The sequence below is a fragment of the Orcinus orca genome, chromosome 5 (assembly GCF_937001465.1).
Source record: "Orcinus orca chromosome 5, mOrcOrc1.1, whole genome shotgun sequence".
Lineage (NCBI taxonomy): Eukaryota > Metazoa > Chordata > Mammalia > Artiodactyla > Delphinidae > Orcinus > Orcinus orca.
The window spans coordinates 27,694,566-27,716,085 of record NC_064563.1 but is presented as its reverse complement, the minus strand read 5'-3'; the positions used below and the strand labels follow the sequence as shown (position 1 = coordinate 27,716,085).

The 21,520-nt window shown below is 43.5% G+C and overlaps 1 protein-coding gene and 1 non-coding gene across 12 annotated transcripts in view; both read left to right on the top strand.

Annotated features, from left to right (window-relative positions):
• Nucleotides 1-20,546, top strand: part of ZBTB38 (zinc finger and BTB domain containing 38) — a 76,247-nt gene extending 55,701 nt beyond the window's left edge. For 7 of the 11 annotated variants that reach the window (XM_033402799.2, XM_033402794.2, XM_049709880.1 and 4 more), the window contains one exon: nucleotides 14,170-20,546. In XM_033402799.2, coding sequence (XP_033258690.1) covers nucleotides 14,170-17,763 — 3,594 coding nt within the window. In that variant the 3' untranslated portion in view covers nucleotides 17,764-20,546. Of the gene's footprint in view, nucleotides 1-2,975; nucleotides 3,166-4,566; nucleotides 4,810-10,556; nucleotides 12,672-14,169 lie in introns of those variants that run through there. The other 4 variants (XM_049709884.1, XM_049709883.1, XM_033402801.2 and 1 more) reach the window with 4 other exon arrangements.
• TRNAD-GUC (transfer RNA aspartic acid (anticodon GUC)) lies at nucleotides 10,658-10,730 on the top strand. Its single transcript has one exon. It is a non-coding gene; the product is annotated as a tRNA-Asp (tRNA).
• Nucleotides 20,547-21,520: the final 974 nt, after the last annotated feature.

Genomic DNA, 21,520 nt, shown 5'->3' with positions numbered 1-21,520 from the left:
GCTTTATATTTAGTGATTCATGAGTCAGGCAGCATGCAGTCTAGCAGATAGAATGGAGCTCCAAAGAGCTGTACAAGGTGAGAGATTTTACTGGAGGAAGGGAACAGAACAAGGAAATTATACTAGGCAAAAAGGTGGGTTGAGTATTGCAAGGTTCCTTTCCTTATAGGGGATGACGGGGGTTGTCAGGCAGATTACCTAACTAGTACTGATCATCTATTCCTGATTTAAGCTGATACCTAGTTGAGGGTTGTTTTGCCGGAAGAGCCAAACCTTTAAGTTTCCGTTTGGTGACATGGGGCTTAGCATAAGCAACTCCATTTTGGGCCTGTTGTTTTGTCTTTAACAGAACAAAGCATATCATTAGAGCTTAAAGGAGTGTTCTTTTCCTGTCTTTGAGCCAAAGTAATAATAGTAAGCAATTTCAGTGTTTCAAAGCTATGTTTCATTGTTTTAACTTGTGTGAGCAGTAAATACTTTGTAGCAGTGGATGGCCCTGGCTTGTCTTATCCAGCTCAGCTTTAGGCCAGCAGAGTTGATATGTGTGTGTGTGTGGTTTTTTTTTTCTTTTTTCCTTTTACAATGTCAGAACAGACTTTTCGATTTTTTTAATGTTCAACAAAGGTGTTTCTCCCTTTTAGCATAGGTGACAAATAGTAGGGAAGTTCACGTTGACCTAATGCTGGATCCAGAAAGCTTGGTAATAGTGCCAGGTATGGTGGGCTCTAGAGAGCTTACTGTTTGGGTGGTTTTTGTTTTTGCATTTATTTCATAAAGGTTTATCAGCACTGTTACGTGCCAAGTGTGGTGCTAGGAGCTAGGGGAGACTGTGGTAAACAGCCTCACAGCCCTCACAGAATTTATACTCTTGCAGTAAAGCACACATTTGTCAAATAATACTTAATTACAATAGTAGTAAGTAGTGTGAAAGAAGAGTATGCTGAGAGTCTAGGACAGATGAACCTGATTGAGGAGGAAGGGATTGTTGGATAGAGATCAGGATAGGCTGCTGCCTAGGCTGCAGAGGCATTCTAGGCTTCAGAAGCAGCATGTGCAAACGCCCTGAGGTGGGAAGATCCTCACACATTTAAGGAACAGAAGGGAGGCCGGTGTGGGTTGGAGTGGCAGGAAGTGAGGTCAAATCACAGAGGACCTTCTGTGCCTTAGTAAAGATACTGGAATTTGGGCTTAGGGTTTTAATGAGCCTCACTGGCCATGTCTCAGCTCCGTGTCGACCAGGAGACTCTTTTCTCTGTCATGGAGAAGGCTCGCTCCCAAAGCTGGCCCCACCCTGGAGATTTTCTTCCTCTAGAGCTGCCCTGATGCTTCATACCCACTGGTCTCATGCTTTATCCTGCCTGACAAGTCCCCAGCATGAGCCTTATGATCCCCGAGACCATATCATCCCCCGGCCCATAATGAAAGGATTAAATCTAAGTACTCGTGGTGGGTGAGTACCCAAATGAAATGAAAGTGAAAGCTCATCTTCCTGATGCATTCGCTTCAGATTAGTAAATCCTGGCAGTGCACATCCTTGGCTTTTGTCTCTCGAGCGCTTGGACTGAATTGGCAACAAACTTTTAAAAATCAGATTTTTTTTAATACTACAGATTTTAAGTTGGCAACGTGTGAGTATAGCGTAAAGGCCTTGGCGTTGGGTGTTTAGCAAATTCTGGGCTGTGGGGCAAACACCATGGCTGACTCCGTGTTCATCTGGCACCTTGAAAACGCCTTTTTCCCCGTTACTGTACACCCGGCCGGCCGTGATGGGCCCCAAGCCCCTGGCGCATCATCTGCCTGTGTTCAGGTTGCCCCGGGAACCTGCCGCCCGTGGCCAGGAGTCTGATTGCCTGAACTCTGATCCTCAGCTGCCCTTTCTGGGGACCCCTCTGGCAGATTCTGCTTCATGTCAGGCAACATTTCCCAGTGACTTCTCGGCACGGGACCCAGGCAGGCTGCCCTCGATGGCCTTAGCTCTTAAATCTCACCTGGGCCTGTTCCCGGCCGCGGGCTTCTGCAGTGGTGATCCTGTACCACCGGCCTGCAGCCTGAACTTGGGGCAGAGCCATTGTGTGCTGGAGACGGCGAGTCAGCTGTTCTGACTTCCCTCCTGCTATGTGTGTGCGCATGCTCCTGACGCAGCAGAGTGCAGGAGGCCGGGCACGGCGCCGCCCTCAGAAATTACAACTCCGCTGTAAGCGAGGCACTCCTCCGGGTTCAGTTTCCACATCTGTACCGTGGGCATGAGAGTAACAGCTTCCATATGGTGAGCCCTGACTCTGTTAATTCTTTTAACCCTGTGAGTTCGTCGTAGTGTCTCCATTTTCTGCGCCTTCCTCGCAGGATTATGAAGGGGATTAACTTAACGTGAAGTGCTTTGCAACCTGAAATGTATCAGATGAAAGTAATTTTATTCAAAATGGATTGGGGCAGTTCACACAGATGAAAATTGTAATTCGCAGTACTCACCGTGCCTGTCCGTCTATAGTGCTGATTCACAAACGTGTATCTGTTTCTAGTACAGGTCGTTCATTTAGTACATGAATATGTACTGAGGGCCTGCGATGTATCAGGCACTGTTCTAGGTGCTTAATATACGTCAGTGCAGAAAATCAAAGATTGCTGCCCTCGCGATGCTTAAGTTCTAGCAGGCAGATGGATAATGAATAATGAGCACATTGTGTAGTGTATGGGGATGTTATGAGTGCTGTGCACGAGAAACAGGCAGAACAGATAAGGGGGGCCAGGAGTGCAGGTCGCTTTTCTCATCAGGGTGAGTCTCTCTGCTTTCAAATATTTCCCGAGTGCCTGCCGTGCCCTGTGGCCTGGAGACAACAGCAGTGAATGGGACGAATAAGGTCCTTTCCGTCCTGGAGTTTACTTTCTGGCAGGTATAGTGGACAGTTAACAAGCAGACAAGTACATGTGATAATTGCAGGTTGAGGTGTGTGACATGAAGGAAATAAACCAGGTGATGCGAGAGCAAGTAAAGCCGGGAGCAAATAGAGAGATGGGGTGGGCCTCTGAGTTGAATTTGAGCTGGGCCTGAAGTATGAGTGAGCCAGCCCCGGGGCGGGACCGGAACCAGGGCCAGGAGAGACTCGAAAGGTGGAGTCAGCCCAGGGAGGCCTGAGTGTGAGCACAGAGAGCGGGGCAGAAGGACCGGTGAGTCTGGGGAGAGTGGCTGGGACCCGTGGGCAGTGCAGGGCCTCGCAGCCCACAGCGAAGGGTCTGGATTCTACCCTAACATCTGGGGATGGCCACTGAAGGGCTCTAAGTAGGGCCTGACTTGGATCTCCTTTGTGCTGTTAAAAGGCCGCCCTGCGCACTGTGTGCCTAAGCAGTCCTCCCCGTAGTCACACGTGAGGAGGACACAGTCAGTTCTCAAGCTGATTCCCGCCCACATTCATTGAACCCCTGCTGTGTGCCAAGCACTGTGTGTGGTGCTTTTCATGGGCATTTCTTGGTTCACTCCTCTCTGCCCAATTTCTGATTTGTCCAGAAAGAGTCCATGCAAACTGTGATTCATTGTCTTGCAGGAGTCCCCCAAAAGCTGGGGTGCAGGGGGACCCTGGGGTGGAGAACAAGGGTGCAATGGCAGGTGGATTTAGGTGATTTAACACCAAAGCAGCAGTTGGTCTCTGTCCTTTTTTAGGATAACCCATCCTGTGACCCGCAGGAGGTTCATTGTTGTTCAGAAGCCAGAATGTACAACAGTTCTTCCCTCCACCCTCCCTGACAGGTAGAGGTCAACTGAGAGGAACAGGCCCATTCAGTCAGCTGGCCCTTTAAGAAAATGGTATTTGGCTTTTGAAACCAACTCTAGATGATAAGCTCACCCCTAAAATGAGAAGTTCCAGGGGATAAGACCCCTGTCCCTGTCGTTCTGGTAACTCAGTTCGCACAGCATTCCGATTTAAAATGCCTTTTCACATTAGCATCTCTAAATGTCAGTGGAATTTGGTGGAGACAAGAAATGGACGCAGCACTTCAGGGCCTCAGAGATAGACTCTCTAAGCCCGTTTGCCAGCTTCCTTAAGCAAGCAGGTGTCCAGGCAAGCTTGATGGTGAGATGACCCCAAGGGCTACCCTAAACATTGCTGTGTTTCAAAAAGAAAAAAAGAAAGCACCTTCTCCCCCTTTCACCTTTCCAAACTAGCAACTGGAAATATTTAACTGGGCACATTGCATCACCTGCGAATCTGATAATACTCGTTCTCACAGTCTGTGTGCACGCAACGGCAAGTCTGGAGACCAAACATTTACCTATTCAAAATAAGGTATTCAGTAAAGGTGTTTCAAGTCAATCCCCCTCTCTGTTGGATGGACTCTAGTAGCTTCCTGAAGTTAGTCTTTCCAACCACCTGAATTTCAGATGAAAAACAAACCTCCTTTGTTATACTACACCTTCTTGAATCTGATAGCTTAAATGCATGAAAGTCTGATAAATGCAGCTCTTCTCTTCTCCTTTTGGGCTGCATTTAGAAGGCAAATCAAGAGGATTTTCCTTTTCTTAGACGTAGCTGAACTCTATAAAGGGCTTCTGTTTTGTAATCTGTTTTCGAGATCTGATGCGTGTGTTTCTAACACCCCATCACGTGAGGAGGTCTGACGTAGCCACCCAACATGACTATGAGAAAATGCACTGCAAAGATGTGTGTGGGATGGTGGAGCCAGATCACTGAAGCAGTGTCCTTTGTCAGAACACTTTCTGCAGAGAATAGCAGATCCATGCAGTAGCTTCCACTTCAGTATGGGGCCTGCGCTGGCCCAAAATGGACTGTGAGTTTGACTTTTGCAGGATTCCAGGTCAGTATCCTAATATAGCGTGTTCTTTTTTAGTTGGGTTTTATTTCTAAGTGTCTTTTTATAGAAGACTTGTAGTAGAAAGAGGAGAAAGTTGCTCTGTTGATTTAGTTTCGTTATTATGTACGTTAGGAATTGAGCGGCCAAGGTGCTGCAAGAGGGCTCTTGGCTTTTTCTCTGATCAGAAGATACAGAAAAGTGGGAATCAGTCTGGCCCTGGAGAGTGGCCTTGAATAAGTGACTTCGAATTCTCACTAAGAATGCAGACTGGACAGGGTTACTTCACTTTCCATCTGTCATGTCTTAAAGATTTGCTAATAAAAGTACACCAGATTTCATTAACAAGGTCTATAAAGTTCTATATAATAGTTACACTGGTTAAACAACCTGAGGTTTATCAATTTTTTTTTTTGGTTGACATTGTGAGAGTTAAAATTTTTATGGAAACTATCATTTTTAAGTTTTTTGACTTCTCTGTATTTCAGTAAAATTGCCTTGTCAAATTTGGGGAGAGAAGATTTGATTAAGGTGGAAATACTGGAATTTGTTGGTTGGATCATTGTCAGGAATTGTTTCCTTTGATTTCAAGTTCAAAACCAGGAAGAGTATCCAGGATATAATGGGGAGGGGCTCATTTAATAGATGAATGGATAGAATTGTAAGGGCAAACGGAATGCTGTGACCAAGCTAACCTTTGAGATTTGGAAGGCAAGGATTCGAGCAATGATAGATTGTGCAAACAGAATATAGGCAGCAGCCCTGCATACCAAGGAACAATTTTCACCTGAGTGTGTAGTGGGGCAGGCCCACACTAGGCAAATTGGTCCACCTGTTTTTCAGCCCTGTTCAAACTCAAGTGATAGATAGCAATCGCTTCACGCTTGGAAAATTAAAGACAGCTGTAGAGGGTGTGTATCTGTGTGACTGTAGGTGTGTCTGTTTCTCTATCCCTTGGATTTTCCTTCTGTCTCCTGGGCGTTCCTGCTTTGTATTTCAACACACTTTCATTTATTTTGTCTTTAGTTCCTTTAGGCTTATAGATGATTTATTTTATTGAGTAAAATAATTTCTAAATAGTTTCTTTAAAAATGATTTTGAGCATTGTCTTATAGGTTAGAGAAGTGGTTCTCAAACTTTTTATTCCCAGGACCCCCTTACACTCTTATAAATCTTTAAGGACCCAAGGAGCTTTTGTTTATCTGAATTGTATCTATCAATATTTATCATATTCAAAAATTTAAATGAGAATTTTAAAACTATTAACTTATGAAAATTAACTGTGATAAACCCAGTTACATGATAAAATGATGTATTTTAAAATATGTATTTTAAAATGTATTTTAAAAATAACTATTTTCTAAAGCAAAAAATATAGTGAGAGACTTCCCTGGCGGTCCAGTGGTTAAGACTTCACCTTCCAATGAAGGAGGTGTGGGTTTGATCCCTGGTCAGGGAACTAAGATCCCACATGCCTCTTGGCCAAAAAACCAAAACATAAAAAACAGAAGCGATATTGTAACAAATTCAATAAAGACTTCAAAAATGGTCCACATGAAAAATATCTTTTTTGTGTGTGTGTATATATATATATATATATATATATCTGTATATAGTGAGAAGAATGGTATTGTTTTATGTTTTTGCAAATACAGTTGACCCTTGAACAGCACAGGGGTTAGGGGCTCAGACCTTCCATGTGGTCGAAAATTCGCAGTCTCCCTTCCTTCATATCCACAGTTCTGCATCTGTGGATTCAGCCAATCGCGGATCGTGTAGTACTATAGTACGTACTTAGTGAAAACCATTAGCATATAAGTGGATCTGAGTGGTTCAGACTTGTATTGTTCAAGGGTACGCTGTATCTTTAATATTTGACTTCAGAGAAAGACGGTTGGATTTTCACATCTGCTTCTGGATTCAGCTGCAACGTGTTGTTTTAGTTGAGTTATACGAAGAAAATCCAGCCTCACCCAACTAGGTAATTGGAAAAGGGAGAAGTTTTTTAATAATCTTTTCAGTTAATGGTGGATATTCTTTGATACTACACCAGAACTTACCAGTGGGAATTTCTTAAAGGTTAATTGCAACATGGAATCCGTATCAATGAACTTTCTGTACTTTGTTACATTTAAATCCACTGCTCTCTCTCACACATTTTAGCCCCTGCATGATTTTTTTGGTAATATGCATTGGTCATTTGGAAAGTGTCGGTTCACTGAGCCATGCATAGTATCCAGAAACCACTTTCATTACATCACCACCAACATCATCAGAAAAATCATTATGTACTGAGGAGTGTTGAGCTCATTGTGGTAGATGCAGGTTTTCCAAAGTTCTGTTTCTGCTTCAAAGTCTTTTGTTACTGGCAACAAAATGGCTACTTCCTTGAAATGACAGACTCACTTAGTTCATTTTCAGGGAAGTGTTTGCCCAAGTACCCGTATTTGAATAGCCATGGTTTGTCTTACCATTTTTTTCAAGTAAAAATGGTGTTCCATGAAAAAAAAAAATTGGCTAGTTCAACTCAGAACTCAAAGAAACACCCAAGTGCTTTTTCTCAAGGCAGTATGCACCAGAAGTGTACCTCCCATTTTATCACACAACAGTAAGAAGACGTACAGTCAAGGGTCAAGATTTAATAAAATGAATAATTTTTACTCCTTAATCCAAATGTTACTGGCTTGATGTTTGTTAAGTTGCCGGAAGTTTTCCCCATCTTTGCTTTTGCACCATTAATGCACATGTCAGCATGATAAAAAAGATGAATGACATCTTAGTGTTGTCATGAAAATAGTTTTTTTTTTAATGTCTTTATTGGAGTATAATTGCTCTACAGTGGTGTGTTAGTTTCTGCTTTATAACAGAGCGAATCAGCTATACATATACACATATCTCCATATCTCCTCCCTCTTGCATCTCCCTCCCTCCCACCCTCCCTATCCCACCCCTCTAGGTGGTCACAAAGCACCAAGCTGATCTCCCTGTGCTATGCGGCTGCTTCCCACTAGCTATCGATTTTACGTTTGGTAGTGTATATATGTCCATGCCACTCTCTCACTTGGTCCCAGCTTACCCTTCCCCCTCCCCGTGTCCACAAGTCCATTCTGTACATCTGCGTCTTTATTCCTGTCCTGCCCCTATGAAAACAGTTTTGACCTCAAGAGCTTGCCGATAGGGTCTTGGGAGACCCAGAGGTCCATGAAACATACTTTGAGAACCGCCAGGTTAGAAGGAAGCTGGGGGGGTGGGGGGAAGAACAGGAATTTATTTTTATTTTCCTGGTAATTTTGCTTTCTCTAGAGTAGCATTTGGGTTCACCTAGGTCTAATTTTTAAAGCTTTAAACCAGAAAGCTTTCTAAGCACAGTATGTTATTTAAGGCATTTGCTGCCCGGGGTCTGAGGAGCCAGTGCGTTTCTGCTCACTGTCGACATCAACAGTGTGTTACCCGCCCTGCGGGCGCAGAGGGTACCAAGATGAGCTCGGTTGTCCCTGCGCTCAAGGAGCAAACAGGGAAAGATAGAGATGTGGACAGACGCACAGCATTACATGCGACTATGAAGGTAGGAACCCCAAATTAGAAATCCGTGAGGAAGGAGGCTGACCAGAGGAGGTGTCATCTGAGATGAGTGAATGATAGGAATTGCCCGGCAGCGGAGCTAGGGGCGAGGATAGAAGAGCCACCTCAAGAGGAAATACAGTTTTTCTTCTAAAGCTTCATACAGAGCGTAGAAATCCTCCCGAGTGATGAGGAAAGGACCCGTATAGGGAGTCCCTGTGCTGCCTGTGCTGTGGATGTACTGAGGAGGCTGGTGTGGGGAGGGGGCCTTCTGCCTTGTACCTTAATCCACCTCTCTACTGTTTGCATATTTTACCATCAGCATAGATTTATTTTACTTTTCTAAAACGTTAATTCTACAAGTAAGTGAAGAACAGTCATTTTAATCATCAAAAGCATCTTATTTAAGTGCCCACCTTTGCATGAGATGAATGTGTATTGTATAAGGCTGGAATATGGCAGGAGACAAAAGCAGCAGCAGATTCTAAATATGCTAATCAAGTAGAATTTCCCAGTGGCATTTATATGAAGTATAATTATAAAGTATGTTTATCATATATTTATAAAATTCTTAAAATCATTTACATATTTATAAAGTATACTTTATGTAAATGTACATATATGTAATTATAACTTTAGAATTTTATATTTAATTTATATAGAGATATATATTTTGTTTATATATTTATGTATATGAAAACAGGATGATCATTCATCCTCATTTCCCAGGGTACAGTCCCAATGTATACCTGTTGCCCTGGCATGGTTATTAGTTGCACCCCCTTTCTCTCGCAAGTATCCTGTTTTTTATTTTTTCTTTTTTTAAATTTATTTATTTTATTTTTGGCTGCATTGGGTCTTCATTGATGCATGCAGGCTTTCTCAAGTTGTGGCGAGCGGGGGCTACTCTTCGTTGCGGTGCACAGGCTTCTCATTGCGGTGGCTTCTCTTGTTGTGGAGCACGGACTCTAGGCGCGCAGGCTTCAGTAGTTGTGGCATGCGGGCTCAGTAGTTGTGGCGCACAGGCTTAGTTGCTCCTCAACATGTGGGATCTTCCCGGGCCAGGGCTCGAACCTGTGTCCCCTGCGTTGGCAGGCGGATTCTTAACCACTGCGCCACCAGGGAAGTCCAAGTATCCTGTTTTTTAGATGCTGAATTAAAAGTTCATCCTGTTTGATGTGCTTATAAAATATATTTACATACAGCATATGGTCATATAGTTATATAGTCATAGATTTATTGGTATGTGCACATGGATATATATGTGTGTGTATTTATGTGTTTAGAAGGTGTATGTTAAAAGCTATTACAGCTAAAATACCAACTCAGGGAAATAGTAACATAAGTCAGATGACCACAGTTACCTAATTACAAATTAGTTTTTTTTTTAAATATTGGCTTACCAAAATGTTTGCCTCTACATCATTTTTGTTAGCCTTTTTCATGCTTATTTATTCCATCTCAGCAGTACTACTGAAAATAATAAATATACTGCACGAAACTTGCTTTTTTGAACACGTTTTAGAAAATTACGTGTAAATTGAATTTCATCTGCTTTCCAACTTCTGTTTCTTTTTCTGAAGTCTGTTGTGGGCTTTCCATTGGCAGGAACTCCTGAGACTTCTGTTTTCATTTACTCTCAATGAAGAAATATAACAGAGAAGATCACTTTAATTTTTCTTAAGTCAAAGAATACTATTTTTGGTGAGAATGACTGCCTCCCCCCACGAGCTCATTTATGTCTTAATTCTAATTTTAGGGATATCGTTAAGTATGTCTGTTCAGAACTGTGGGTGCAAAGTGATTCTGCTTAATGTTCTTATCAGTTGCACAAACCAAACTGCCTGAAGGGGCCAGGCTGGGCTTTTTACTGAGAGAAGCCGCTTGGCGGTAAGTACTTGGACAGGTAGCACGTGCGTGCAGGTGACAGTGACACAGGGACACAGCCACGCGGTTGCCAGGCAGCCAACACCCCCTTCGCTGTCCAGTCTTCCTGTTTTTCAAGAAAAGATATGTTGATTTTTACGTTAAATCTTACTGGTTTTCAACGTGAGCTCAGTTTTTCAAAACCATGGTTCCAAAAACCATGGGAGTCAAACACAGCGTGTGGGGACCAGGTGTGCTTGTGGCCTACGATGGGTCCCCTCTGGCCTACAGACTTCTAACTTATTTCTTTGTTGCATGTTGGACAGGCAGAATATGGCTTGGAATTGCATCTTCAACAACTTTCACCGCTTTTTCACTTTGCATTTGCGGATTTGGATTCTTTGTCCTAAACTGTTACACTGGGAATTCCCTGGTGGTCCAGTGGTTAGGACTCCACGCTGTCACTGCTGAGGGCCCAGGTTCAATACCTGGTCGGGGAGCTAAGATCCCGCAAGCCGCATGGTGTGGCAAACAACAAAAAGCAAACAGCAACAACAAAATAAAAATAAAGTGTTACACCGACTCCTAGATTACAAGCTTCTTGAGGGCGTAAAACTCTCGACTGTGCCTTTTTCTGACTGAAATTCCTTTTCCTCAGCTTTGTCCATATCTGCAAGGTTTTGCTGGGCTCACACCCGTTCCCAAGCCCCTCTCCCCCCGACCCCTGAAACCTTCTCCCAGCGCTCTTGACCCTTCACCTTCCCTGGGAATCTGTGTTTTACGGCTTTTCATGAGCACATCTTATTTTCCCTGCTGTACCACAGACCTTTGGGGGCAGTATTTTTGTTCCTCTAGCGGCCCTGGCTTTTAGTGTCAGCCCCCAGGCCTGCTTCTGCCTGGTTGATATAAAACCACCTGAAGAGCCTCTGAGACAATGTGGGAAGGAGGCTTGTCAGTGTTTACTCGGTGTGCCTTTCCAACTTGTTATCATATGAATGTATTACTTATTCACGAAATAAGGTACAAAAGTACATACGGATTCCGGGGTCTCACCCCAGCTGTTCCAAACCAGAATCTCTGCAGGGGCGGAGTAGGGGGAATCTGTAAACCTGTACTGTTTTAAAGCTTCCCAGCTGATTTTGATGCCTAGCCAGGTTTGGGAACTACTGTCCCAAAGCATGAAGTAGGTATTCAGTAAACATCTGTTCAACGGAGAGATGAACTCTTATCTTCCTGTAGCACTTAGCCTGATGCCTTGTACTTAGCAGTTGCTCAATAAATATTGGTCGAGGGAATTAAAGTAAATTTTGAGTTCAGATACTAACTCCCCCGGCCTCACTTTCTTAGGTGTGGGTGGAGCCATCACTCCTTCCCAGGTTCCCCCTCTGTCTGGGGTGGATGGATTAATTCTTACCTGGACCACTAGGACGGCCTCGCTAGCTGGTTTGCAACCAGCTGGCCTCCCTTGGATCCTTTCCACACACTGCAGCCTAAGTGATCCTGAGTGATTTTTTTTTTTAACTCAAATCTGATGATAACTTTTAATGATAACTAGTACTGACAATATAAAACTTGCTGTGGGGAGTCCTCTAGAGCCCATTATGGTCTGGTCTGACCCTTCCGAACAGGAGAAGGTACGAGTCAGGAAAGAAAGTAGATCCTACAGGGGCCCGGAACAGAGAGACCTCAAGGAAGGCCAAATAAGCACCAGCCAAGTATGTTATTGATCTATAAGCCAGTGAAGGATAGGCTGCTGCTATCCATTCAGGGGTGAACCTTTCTCCCTTCGGGGCACAGAGGAAGCCATAAAGATCCCCTTTTTTTTAAGTTTATATTCTTTATTTTTTTGGCTGCATTGGGTCTTAGTTGTGGTATGCGAGATCTTCATTGCGGCACTCGGGCTTCTCTCTAGTTGTGGAGCGTGGGCTTCTCTCTAGTTGTGGCGTGCAGGCTTCTCTCAAGTTGTGGCATGCGGGTTTTCTCTGGCATGCAGGCTCCAGGGTGGGTGGGCTCTGTAGTTGTGGCACGTGGACTCCAGAGCACAGGGGCTCTGTACTCTAATTGAGACATGTGAACTCAGTATTTGTGGCGCTCAGGCTTAGTTGCCCCGTGGCATGTGGAATCTTAGTTCCCCGACCAGGGATCGAACCCAAGTCCCCTACATTGGAAGTTGGATTCTTTGCCCCTGGACCACCGGGGAAGTCCCAGAGATCCCTTTTCATTTAATTTTATTTAAAGATTTAATCCCCCACATCCCTAGAAAAGATTCATGGAAGGTTCCACTTAAAGGCAGGGAAAACAAGAGGAAAAGAGCTATCACTAAATCAAGAAAGTGAGACAGTAGTCACACCAGAAACCCAGGCTCACAGTGGCTACAACAGTCGATGGTAAACGTTAGTTCTAAGCATCCTCGTGTCGAGAATTAAGAGAGAATAAACGTGGTGAGTACATTGTTCTCATTATCTGAATAATGAAGAATTTGTTAGTAGAAATGCTCTTTTTCCAATGGCTGAATGAGATAAAAGGAAGTTATCGAATGGATTCTTGTATAAAGGACTGTCTAAATAACATAATGGGCAGAGCTTATAATCCTTACAAAAAGGTGAAAAGAGATCCTTTATGTGGCCATCTGGTCTTTTCCAACTGAATAAATGCCGTGGGCTAAACATTATACTCCAGTGCTAGGGATACATTGCCACTGGGAGTTAAAGAAATAGCAGCAAGGTACGTGGCTTTCTGGACATTGTGTGATTAGAGGTAGACTTGATGAATAGCTGGGTAGTATATCCTTTAGACCAAAGCGGGTATTTGGGGTGGGTACAGATTAAGTGCAGGAGTGATCCATTAGTGTGTAGTGGAATTAGTTTGGTGAGTTGCTGTTAGCATTTTTTAAGTGAAAGAGAATAGGACAGAACAGACTGCATCACACATAGTAAGGGTAAGTTTTAGTTTCATTTCTGTCTTAAGTCACTGTGTACCATGTATTTTTTACTGTGGGTAACTATGAAAGCCACTGCTTTGGATTGTCCCTCACTAGAATATTAGTGGGTAGGCTCTGGCCATTCTAGGCTCATTATAGAACATAGAGGATAACAAGACCAGAGCTCTGGGAACAACGGAGGTAGCATCCTCAGACCAGAACAAGAGCCATAGTGCCTTTAAATTGTGCTAATTTAGGAACCTGTGACTAGACACGGTATTGTAAACTCAGAAATATACTTTCCTTGTTTTGTTTTGTTTCCTTTTTGATTGAACACCCCAGTCTACTTTGGCTGTGATAAAAGCGAAATCAGAAGGAACGGGATGGGTCCCCACAAGGAAGGGCCAGAGGGCAGAGTGCCCCTAGTGGTCAGACTTGGTCATGCAGACTGAGACTACACTGAGAAACCCTTCGGAGCCACGAATCAGGAGTGGCTCCTCCAGTTCTTCTTTCCCGAGCAGCCAATGCCTTTACTCACAGGTACTGCTTACTTAGGGAAGACTTTTAAAAAATCATTTTCCTGCTTCATGAATTACGTTTGGATCAGATCATCAGGGCGATCTTCTGAAATAGATAAGGAGGCTTGTGGTAGGACCATGGCATTGCCCGACTCTTAAGAGTTCAGTGCAGCAGCCCTGCGTGATGATGAGACCTTTAACATTTGGCCGGGGAACCTTTCTCCAAGCTACAACTTTGGAGAAAGAAGGAGAAAGAGTTCTGGGAGGATTTCCAACTATAACAACTATTAGCAGTGGTATGAGGAACAGGCTGGGGCAAGATAAAGATTAAACTTCTAAGGTTGACTCCAAGTCTTGGGAGCAGCAACAGAATGAGATTTAAAAAAAAAAAAAACAATTATTTTCATACAAAAAACGTTTTTCAAAGAAATTGAAAACGGCCTACAAATAAAGGAGCTCCTTGTGGCAGGGTCTCTGACCATTTCTCTCCTCTTGTTTCAGATGACAGTCATGTCCCTTTCCAGGGACCTCAAGGACGACTTTCACAGCGACACAGTGCTCTCAATCTTGAATGAGCAGCGCATTCGGGGCATTTTATGTGATGTCACTATCATTGTGGAAGACACCAAATTTAAAGCCCACAGCAATGTCCTGGCTGCTTCAAGCCTTTATTTCAAAAATATCTTTTGGAGTCACACCATCTGTATTTCCAGCCACGTCCTGGAGCTGGATGATCTCAAAGCCGAAGTGTTTACAGAAATCCTTAATTATATCTACAGCTCCACAGTCGTCGTCAAGAGACAAGAAACAGTCACTGATCTTGCAGCTGCAGGAAAAAAGCTGGGAATATCCTTCTTGGAAGATCTTACCGATCGCAACTTTTCAAATTCCCCAGGTCCTTATGTATTCTGCATTACCGAAAAGGGAGTGGTTAAAGAAGAAAAAAATGAAAAAAGGCATGAAGAACCAGCCATCACTAATGGGCCAAGGATCACAAATGCATTTTCCATCATCGAAACGGAAAATAGTAATAACATGTTTTCTCCACTGGACTTGAGGGCAAGTTTCAAAAAGGTCTCCGACTCCATGAGAACCACCAGCCTTTGCCTGGAGAGGACTGACGTCTGCCACGAGGTGGAGCCCGTGCACACCCTCGCCGAGCACTCCTACGCCGTGTCTTCCGTGACTGAGGCTTACAGAAGTCTGCCTGTACGGGAACGGGACAGCAGTTCACCTGGGAAAACAGGTAAAGAAAACTGCGAAGCGGTTGCAGCAAAACCGAAAACATGCCGAAAGCCAAAGACAATCTCCGCACCCCAGGATTCGGATTCACCTCCAGAAAATATACCCGCCCCTCCAGCAACCAACTTGGAAATGAATCAAGAAGGAAGTCCACAGCCAGCTGCAATTCTTTCCCTTTCAAAATCTCCCAGCAACAACGAAGGAGAGGTCCATTTTCCCAGGGCAGAGGAAAATAAATCCTCCGATGCCCCCACACTGCCAGCCACAGAGGTGCCGCCTCTCATTTACAACTGTAGCTGTTGTTCCAAATCCTTCGACAGCAGCACTTTGCTCAGCGCCCACATGCAGCTTCACAAGCCAACCCAGGAGCCCTTGGTGTGCAAGCATTGCAACAAACAGTTCAGCACCCTCAACAGACTGGATCGGCACGAGCAGATCTGCATGAGGTCAAGCCACATGCCCGTTCCTGGAGGGAATCAGCGCTTCTTAGAAAACTATCCCACCATTGGGCAGAATGGAGGTGCGTTCACAGGTCCAGAGCCTTTATTATCTGAGAATAGGATTGGTGAATTTTCCAGTCCCGGAAGTACCTTGCCAGAAACAGAACACATGGTTAAATTTGTTAACGGGCAAATGCTCTACAGCTGCGTAGTATGCAAACGTAGTTATGTGACTTTATCCAGCCTCCGAAGACATGCCAATGTTCACTCGTGGAGAAGAACGTATCCTTGCCATTACTGCAACAAAGTATTTGCATTGGCTGAGTATAGGACAAGACATGAGATTTGGCACACAGGAGAAAGGCGGTATCAGTGCATTTTCTGCCTGGAAACGTTCATGACCTACTATATACTCAAAAACCACCAGAAGTCTTTCCATGCCATCGATCATAGACTTTCCATCAGTAAAAAAACAGCAAACGGGGGCTTGAAGCCTAGTGTCTATCCATATAAGCTTTATAGGCTCCTGCCCATGAAATGCAAGAGGGCTCCTTACAAGAGCTACCGACATTCTTCCTATGAAAATACTCGAGAAAACAGTCAGATGAACGAGTCTGCACCTGGTCCCTATGTTATTCAGAATCCACACGGCTCTGAATTGCCTACTCTGAATTTCCAAAACAGTGTAAACACCTTGACCAGCAGTCCAGCCATCCCCCTGGAAACACCAGCACGTCAGGATGTACCCACTTCCACCAGTGCACAAAACGCAGAGGGTACCAAATGGGGAGAGAAGGGAGAGTTGAAAGTTGATCTGGACAGTAACTTTTATTCAACAGAGGTGTCAGTTTCTTCTGCTGAAAATGCCGTCAGTTCGGGCCTCCGGGCAGGGGACGCGCCCGTTTTGTCTGTGAGTAACGGCAGTGAGAACTCCACCTCTGTGATCAGCTACAGTGGCTCAGCGCCCTCGGTCATCGTGCACAGCAGCCAGTTTTCATCGGTGATAATGCACAGCAATGCCGTTGCTGCCACAAGCAGCCACAACCCCGCAGCCCCTTCAGACCTGGCTGGCAGTCAGAGCCCGAAAGACGATGGCAAACCCGAGCCAGACAAAGTGGGGAGGGTTGTCAGCAGACCCAAGAGCATGAAGGAGAAAAAGAAAACCATCCTGTGTAACAGGGGAGAAGTACCAGAGGAGTCCAGATACATTGCTGATCCTGGAGGGTCATTGAGCAAAACCACAAATATCATTAAAGAAACTAGTAAAATTGAAACTTACATCGCAAAGCCTGCTCTCCCGGGAACCTCCACAAACAGCAACGTCGCGCCCCTTTGCCAGATAACAGTGAAAATCGGGAACGAAGCCATTGTGAAAAGGCACATCCTAGGATCTAAATTGTTCTATAAAAGAGGGAGGAGGCCCAAGTACCAAATGCAGGAGGAGACTCCGCCACGAGAGAGTGAACAGGAAACCAACAGAGACAGCCCGATCGGGCTCTGCCAGTCCGAGTGCGTGGAGATGAGTGAGATGTTTGACGATGCCAGTGACCAGGATTCCACGGATAAACCGTGGCGCCCTTACTACAACTACAAACCCAAAAAGAAATCCAGACAGTTGAGAAAAATGAGGAAAGCCAACTGGAGGAAGGAGCATGAAAACAGGAGCCCGAGCAGCAAATGTAAATACCCGGCCGAACTGGACTGCGCAGTGGGGAAGGCTCCCCAGGAGAAGGCCTTCGAGGAAGAAGAAAATAAAGAGATGCCCAAGTTGCAGTGTGAACTCTGTGACGGAGACAAAGCCTCGGGGGCCGGGAATCAAGGGAGGCCCCACCGGCATCTCACGGCCAGGCCTTATGCGTGTGAGCTCTGCTCCAAGCAGTTCCAGAGCCCCTCCACCCTGAAGATGCACATGAGGTGTCACACGGGAGAGAAGCCGTACCAGTGCAAGACCTGCGGACGGTGCTTCTCGGTGCAAGGCAACCTACAGAAACACGAGCGCATCCACCTGGGCGTGAAGGAGTTCGTCTGTCAGTATTGCAACAAGGCCTTCACGTTGAATGAGACCCTCAAAATCCACGAAAGAATCCACACTGGCGAAAAGCGATACCACTGTCAGTTCTGCTTTCAGAGTTTTTTGTATCTCTCCACGAAAAGGAATCATGAGCAGAGGCATATCCGAGAGCATAATGGGAAGGGCTATGCCTGCTTCCAGTGCCCCAAAATTTGCAAAACAGCTGCTGCCCTTGGAATGCACCAGAAGAAACACTTATTCAAAAGCCCAAGTCAGCGGGAGAAAACAGAAGGTGACACGGGCCACGAGAACTCAAATCCCCTGGAGAATCCACATTTCATTGATTCAGAAGACAGTGACCAAAAGGATAATGGACAAACCGTTGTTGATAATGTCCTTTGAATGGTGATACTTGGAAAAATCTTCGAAACTATAAGTTGGTGGGTTTGGGTTTTTCGGTTTTTTTTTTGTTTTTTTTTTTAAGTTAGCCGTTTTCTTTTGTTTCTGTTTAATTTTGTTCACATAACAGTCATGAAGGAGTGAAATGTAACAAAGAAAATCTCATTTGTGAAAATTCCAGGAAAAGGATCCTAATATCTACTTTGGGTTTTAGCATTAACTTCATGCAAAGTACACAAAAACAAAGTAGCTGAATCTTCCAATATCCCAAGTGACCTGTGAAAGTTTATGAAGTTCTCAGCTATGATATTTCTGCCAGTCGGGGGAAAGAAAAGAGTTTAATTTTAGCGTAATTTAAAACTTTCTAATAAGTGCTAATAGGAACTGGCTGCTGAACTGTCTTTAGTCACTGGAGAAAATAAGGGTCAGATGTCATGAAAATGTCATCTTCATAAATAAGTTCAAAGGTAAATGAGCTATGACAGTCATTATTCCCAACCAGCTTCTATTAAAATTGTTTAAATTAATGGATACCTACGAAATAATATAGTTGAAAATACGTGTGAAATGAGTAACCCGAGTAGGACATTCATACATTATCTAGAAGTACTTTTCTGCAACACAAACCTTGTAAAATACATATATAAATCACTCTAACTTTTAACTGTCCATGTCCCCTGTAGTGAATTATAATGATGAGCAATAGATCTGCAAATAATGAGGACTGATGTAAAAATCAGTAGAAAGCATTTTGAATATTACTTAAGAGCATGTGTATGCTTTTAGATGGAATGCTGTTCTCTTGAAGTTATGGCTGAGCTGTTATTAGAACTGGTCTACTCAAGTCACAGAAAACATAGGTCATGCCTTATCCATGGGGGAGAGCCTTCCCAGAAGTTACCTGTGGTTACCTGTGCTGTGCTGTATATTACTTTTTAGTGGCCTCACTTCAGAAAATGAAGAAAGGTCAGATTCTTCTGAAACTCCCTGCAGTCTTCCATCCATCACAAGGCCATGGACATGGAGGTCTTTCCAGGTAGATTTAACCAGTCTCAAGGGTTCAAGTGAAACCTGACGCCTTCCGTGCCACTGAAGGAGTGTCCAGGAAATGTAGCGCAAAGCATGTGTACGGTGGTGAATTCCCAGGCGCTTGAAAGTGACAGAAAGCCCAATCCCTACAATTGTTAGCCTTCTTGGAGATCATGCAGCCCACAAGCACATACTATTTAAAAAAAAAAAAAAGGACAAGAGAAACACACACCCCCGCCCCACCCATTAATGACTTGAGGGGGCAGAGGGAGTGATGATCTTCCTTGCCTCGAACAGAGCTTTGTCTTTGGGGGGTGGGGAGATAGAATGTGGAGTGACAAGGTTCCGTCACTTACTGATATGACTCAGAAATACATCCACAAACCAGATGCCTTGTCTTAATGTTTGCAGACGTCTAGCCCGCTTGCTAAAAACCACTTCCGTTTTTAATGTTCTTTTATGCTGACCCACACCATCAGCACTGCCCTCAAAATCTAACTGCCCTATAGGCTATTCCGTCATGTGGACTAGGTTCCTGGGAGGCTGGAAGTCATGAGTCTTACTTTTTAAACTGCCAGAATAGGAGAGAGAGAGAGAAAACGTTCTTACCCTTTGATGACCAGTATGAGCAGAATCTGGGACCCGGTTCAAGGATGACCTGCGGCCATTCATGTTCACGGGATGTGATAGCTGGAAACCCAAGATGACCCAAGGTTGCAAGGTTACCATTGTGAAGAAGTAGCTCAAAGGACTCCAGATCCTCTCTCCAAGCGTTGTGATACCTCCATGAAGAAGACTTAATAAGGATTGGGGTGGGCAAGAAAGCATTTAAACACCCAGAAAAGGACATGATCAAAGCTGACCTTTTTATACTGTAGTACTTTGCTGTTAAATAACCCCAGTATTGTATTTGCATTTATCTTTTGTTCATCTGCTTTCACTTACAAACAGTATTATGTAATAGAGGAAAATGGAAAAATGCAAACGAGTCCAACTTTATTTTATACATTGTATATATGTATACCTGCACTATTCATTTGGGTTTTGTTAAAAAGATAGTTGCAAAGGGCCTAAGAAATTTTGAATTGATGATTAGAAAATTGAATAAGCAATCCTGTGATCTACTAATTTGTTTTATCTCAATTAGGCTTATGGATCAAGGAGAATTACTGTGTGTTTCAGTCACTTTGATTTGAGGTAACTCCAAATACAAAATGATTACATGTACTGATGTCTCCCAGCCCTTCCATGTGGATACTTTTTAAGTGGACTTGTATGCTGATAATTCTAGACCAAAGTAAATATGGCAGAATATTTATACATGAAAAAAATAATTTTGCAAATATTTTCTATAATTGTATTATTCGTTGAAAATGTTGATAGCTTGTGTTAGTTTCAGGGAGGGGTGTATATTTTGATAAAAAAAATACTTGACTTTGTAATCCTGTATATTCTATACAATTTATAGCAGAGCCGTTTTAAGACAGCCTTGTCGCATTTTTTGTTAATTGTGAAAATTTTATTCTAAGTGATGTTTATGCATTGAGTACATAACGACCAACTAGAATTAAAGTAAGTGTGAACAGTGAACATACTGTATGCTGTACAAGATATATTGTAATTTGCTGTTTTAGCATCTGTATTTTGGTTAGAAGATATTATTAAATACAGATGTTAAGGGTTGGAAAAGTCTAATTTTATTTTTAGAACTAATTGATATAAATTTGTTTTTGCTTGATTAAAATAGCTTATTCCTATGTTGTCTCTTCTTAAACGTTTTAGTGTTAATTATTTTGTGCAGCCAAGCAGCTATTTCATCTGTGTGAGTCACAGCATTGTTTCACATATGAGTCATTCAATATATTTCTGTTTCCTTTCTTGTTTACATTCCATGGTACCTGCTTACATGCTTAGGACTCAAATGGAATATGACATTAAAAAAAGCAGAATAAAAGAGACTGAACTCTTGTTATCATTTAGTGCTTTGGATAGGCCGATCTAACGATAAATCAGAGCATTGGAAGTATTCTGCTCTGGACATCCACAGAAAACAAATTACACTTATTAACTATCAGGTATTCGGCAGCGTTCTTTCCGTGGGCTATTTCATTCAGTCCTTTCCCGACAACCTTAGGAAGTAGACCTCATTATCTGCACTTTATAGTGACATTGAGCAGATCCCACAGCCAGACAGTGCCAGGATCGCAACCCAGGGCTGCCTGACTCCAGAGCCCATGTTTTTGTTCCTTCTCAGCATCTTAGAGGGAAATGCTTAACGTAAACTCAACGGAGAGTGAGGAAAAGAGCTTGTGATGCAGCTTGTGATGGTAGTTGTCACAATGACAGCTGTAAAGAGGCTCAGCCTCCCTGGACTCAACTCTCATTTGCTCACTGAGGCCTCAGTACTTCGGGCGTTTGGTTTCTCTGATATTTGAGGATATTGCCCTATGAACTCAGTTTGTAAGAGTTTGTCCACTTTTTTTTTTTTTAATACAGGGTGAAATTATAATGCTATTATAAACTAGTCATTTTTCACATAAAGAAAAAATCTGTCCCGTCATCACTTGCAACCTTAGCTAATTATCTGCAAATACAGGCAGTCACAATGGGTGATGTGACAGGAGGGCCAGTGGCTCAGGCAGCACAACCCATCAGCAGCACAGGGAAAATAACTCAAATTTCCAGCCCTAATGGCTGGCCCATAGCATCAATTTTGTATTTGAAGAGCAAC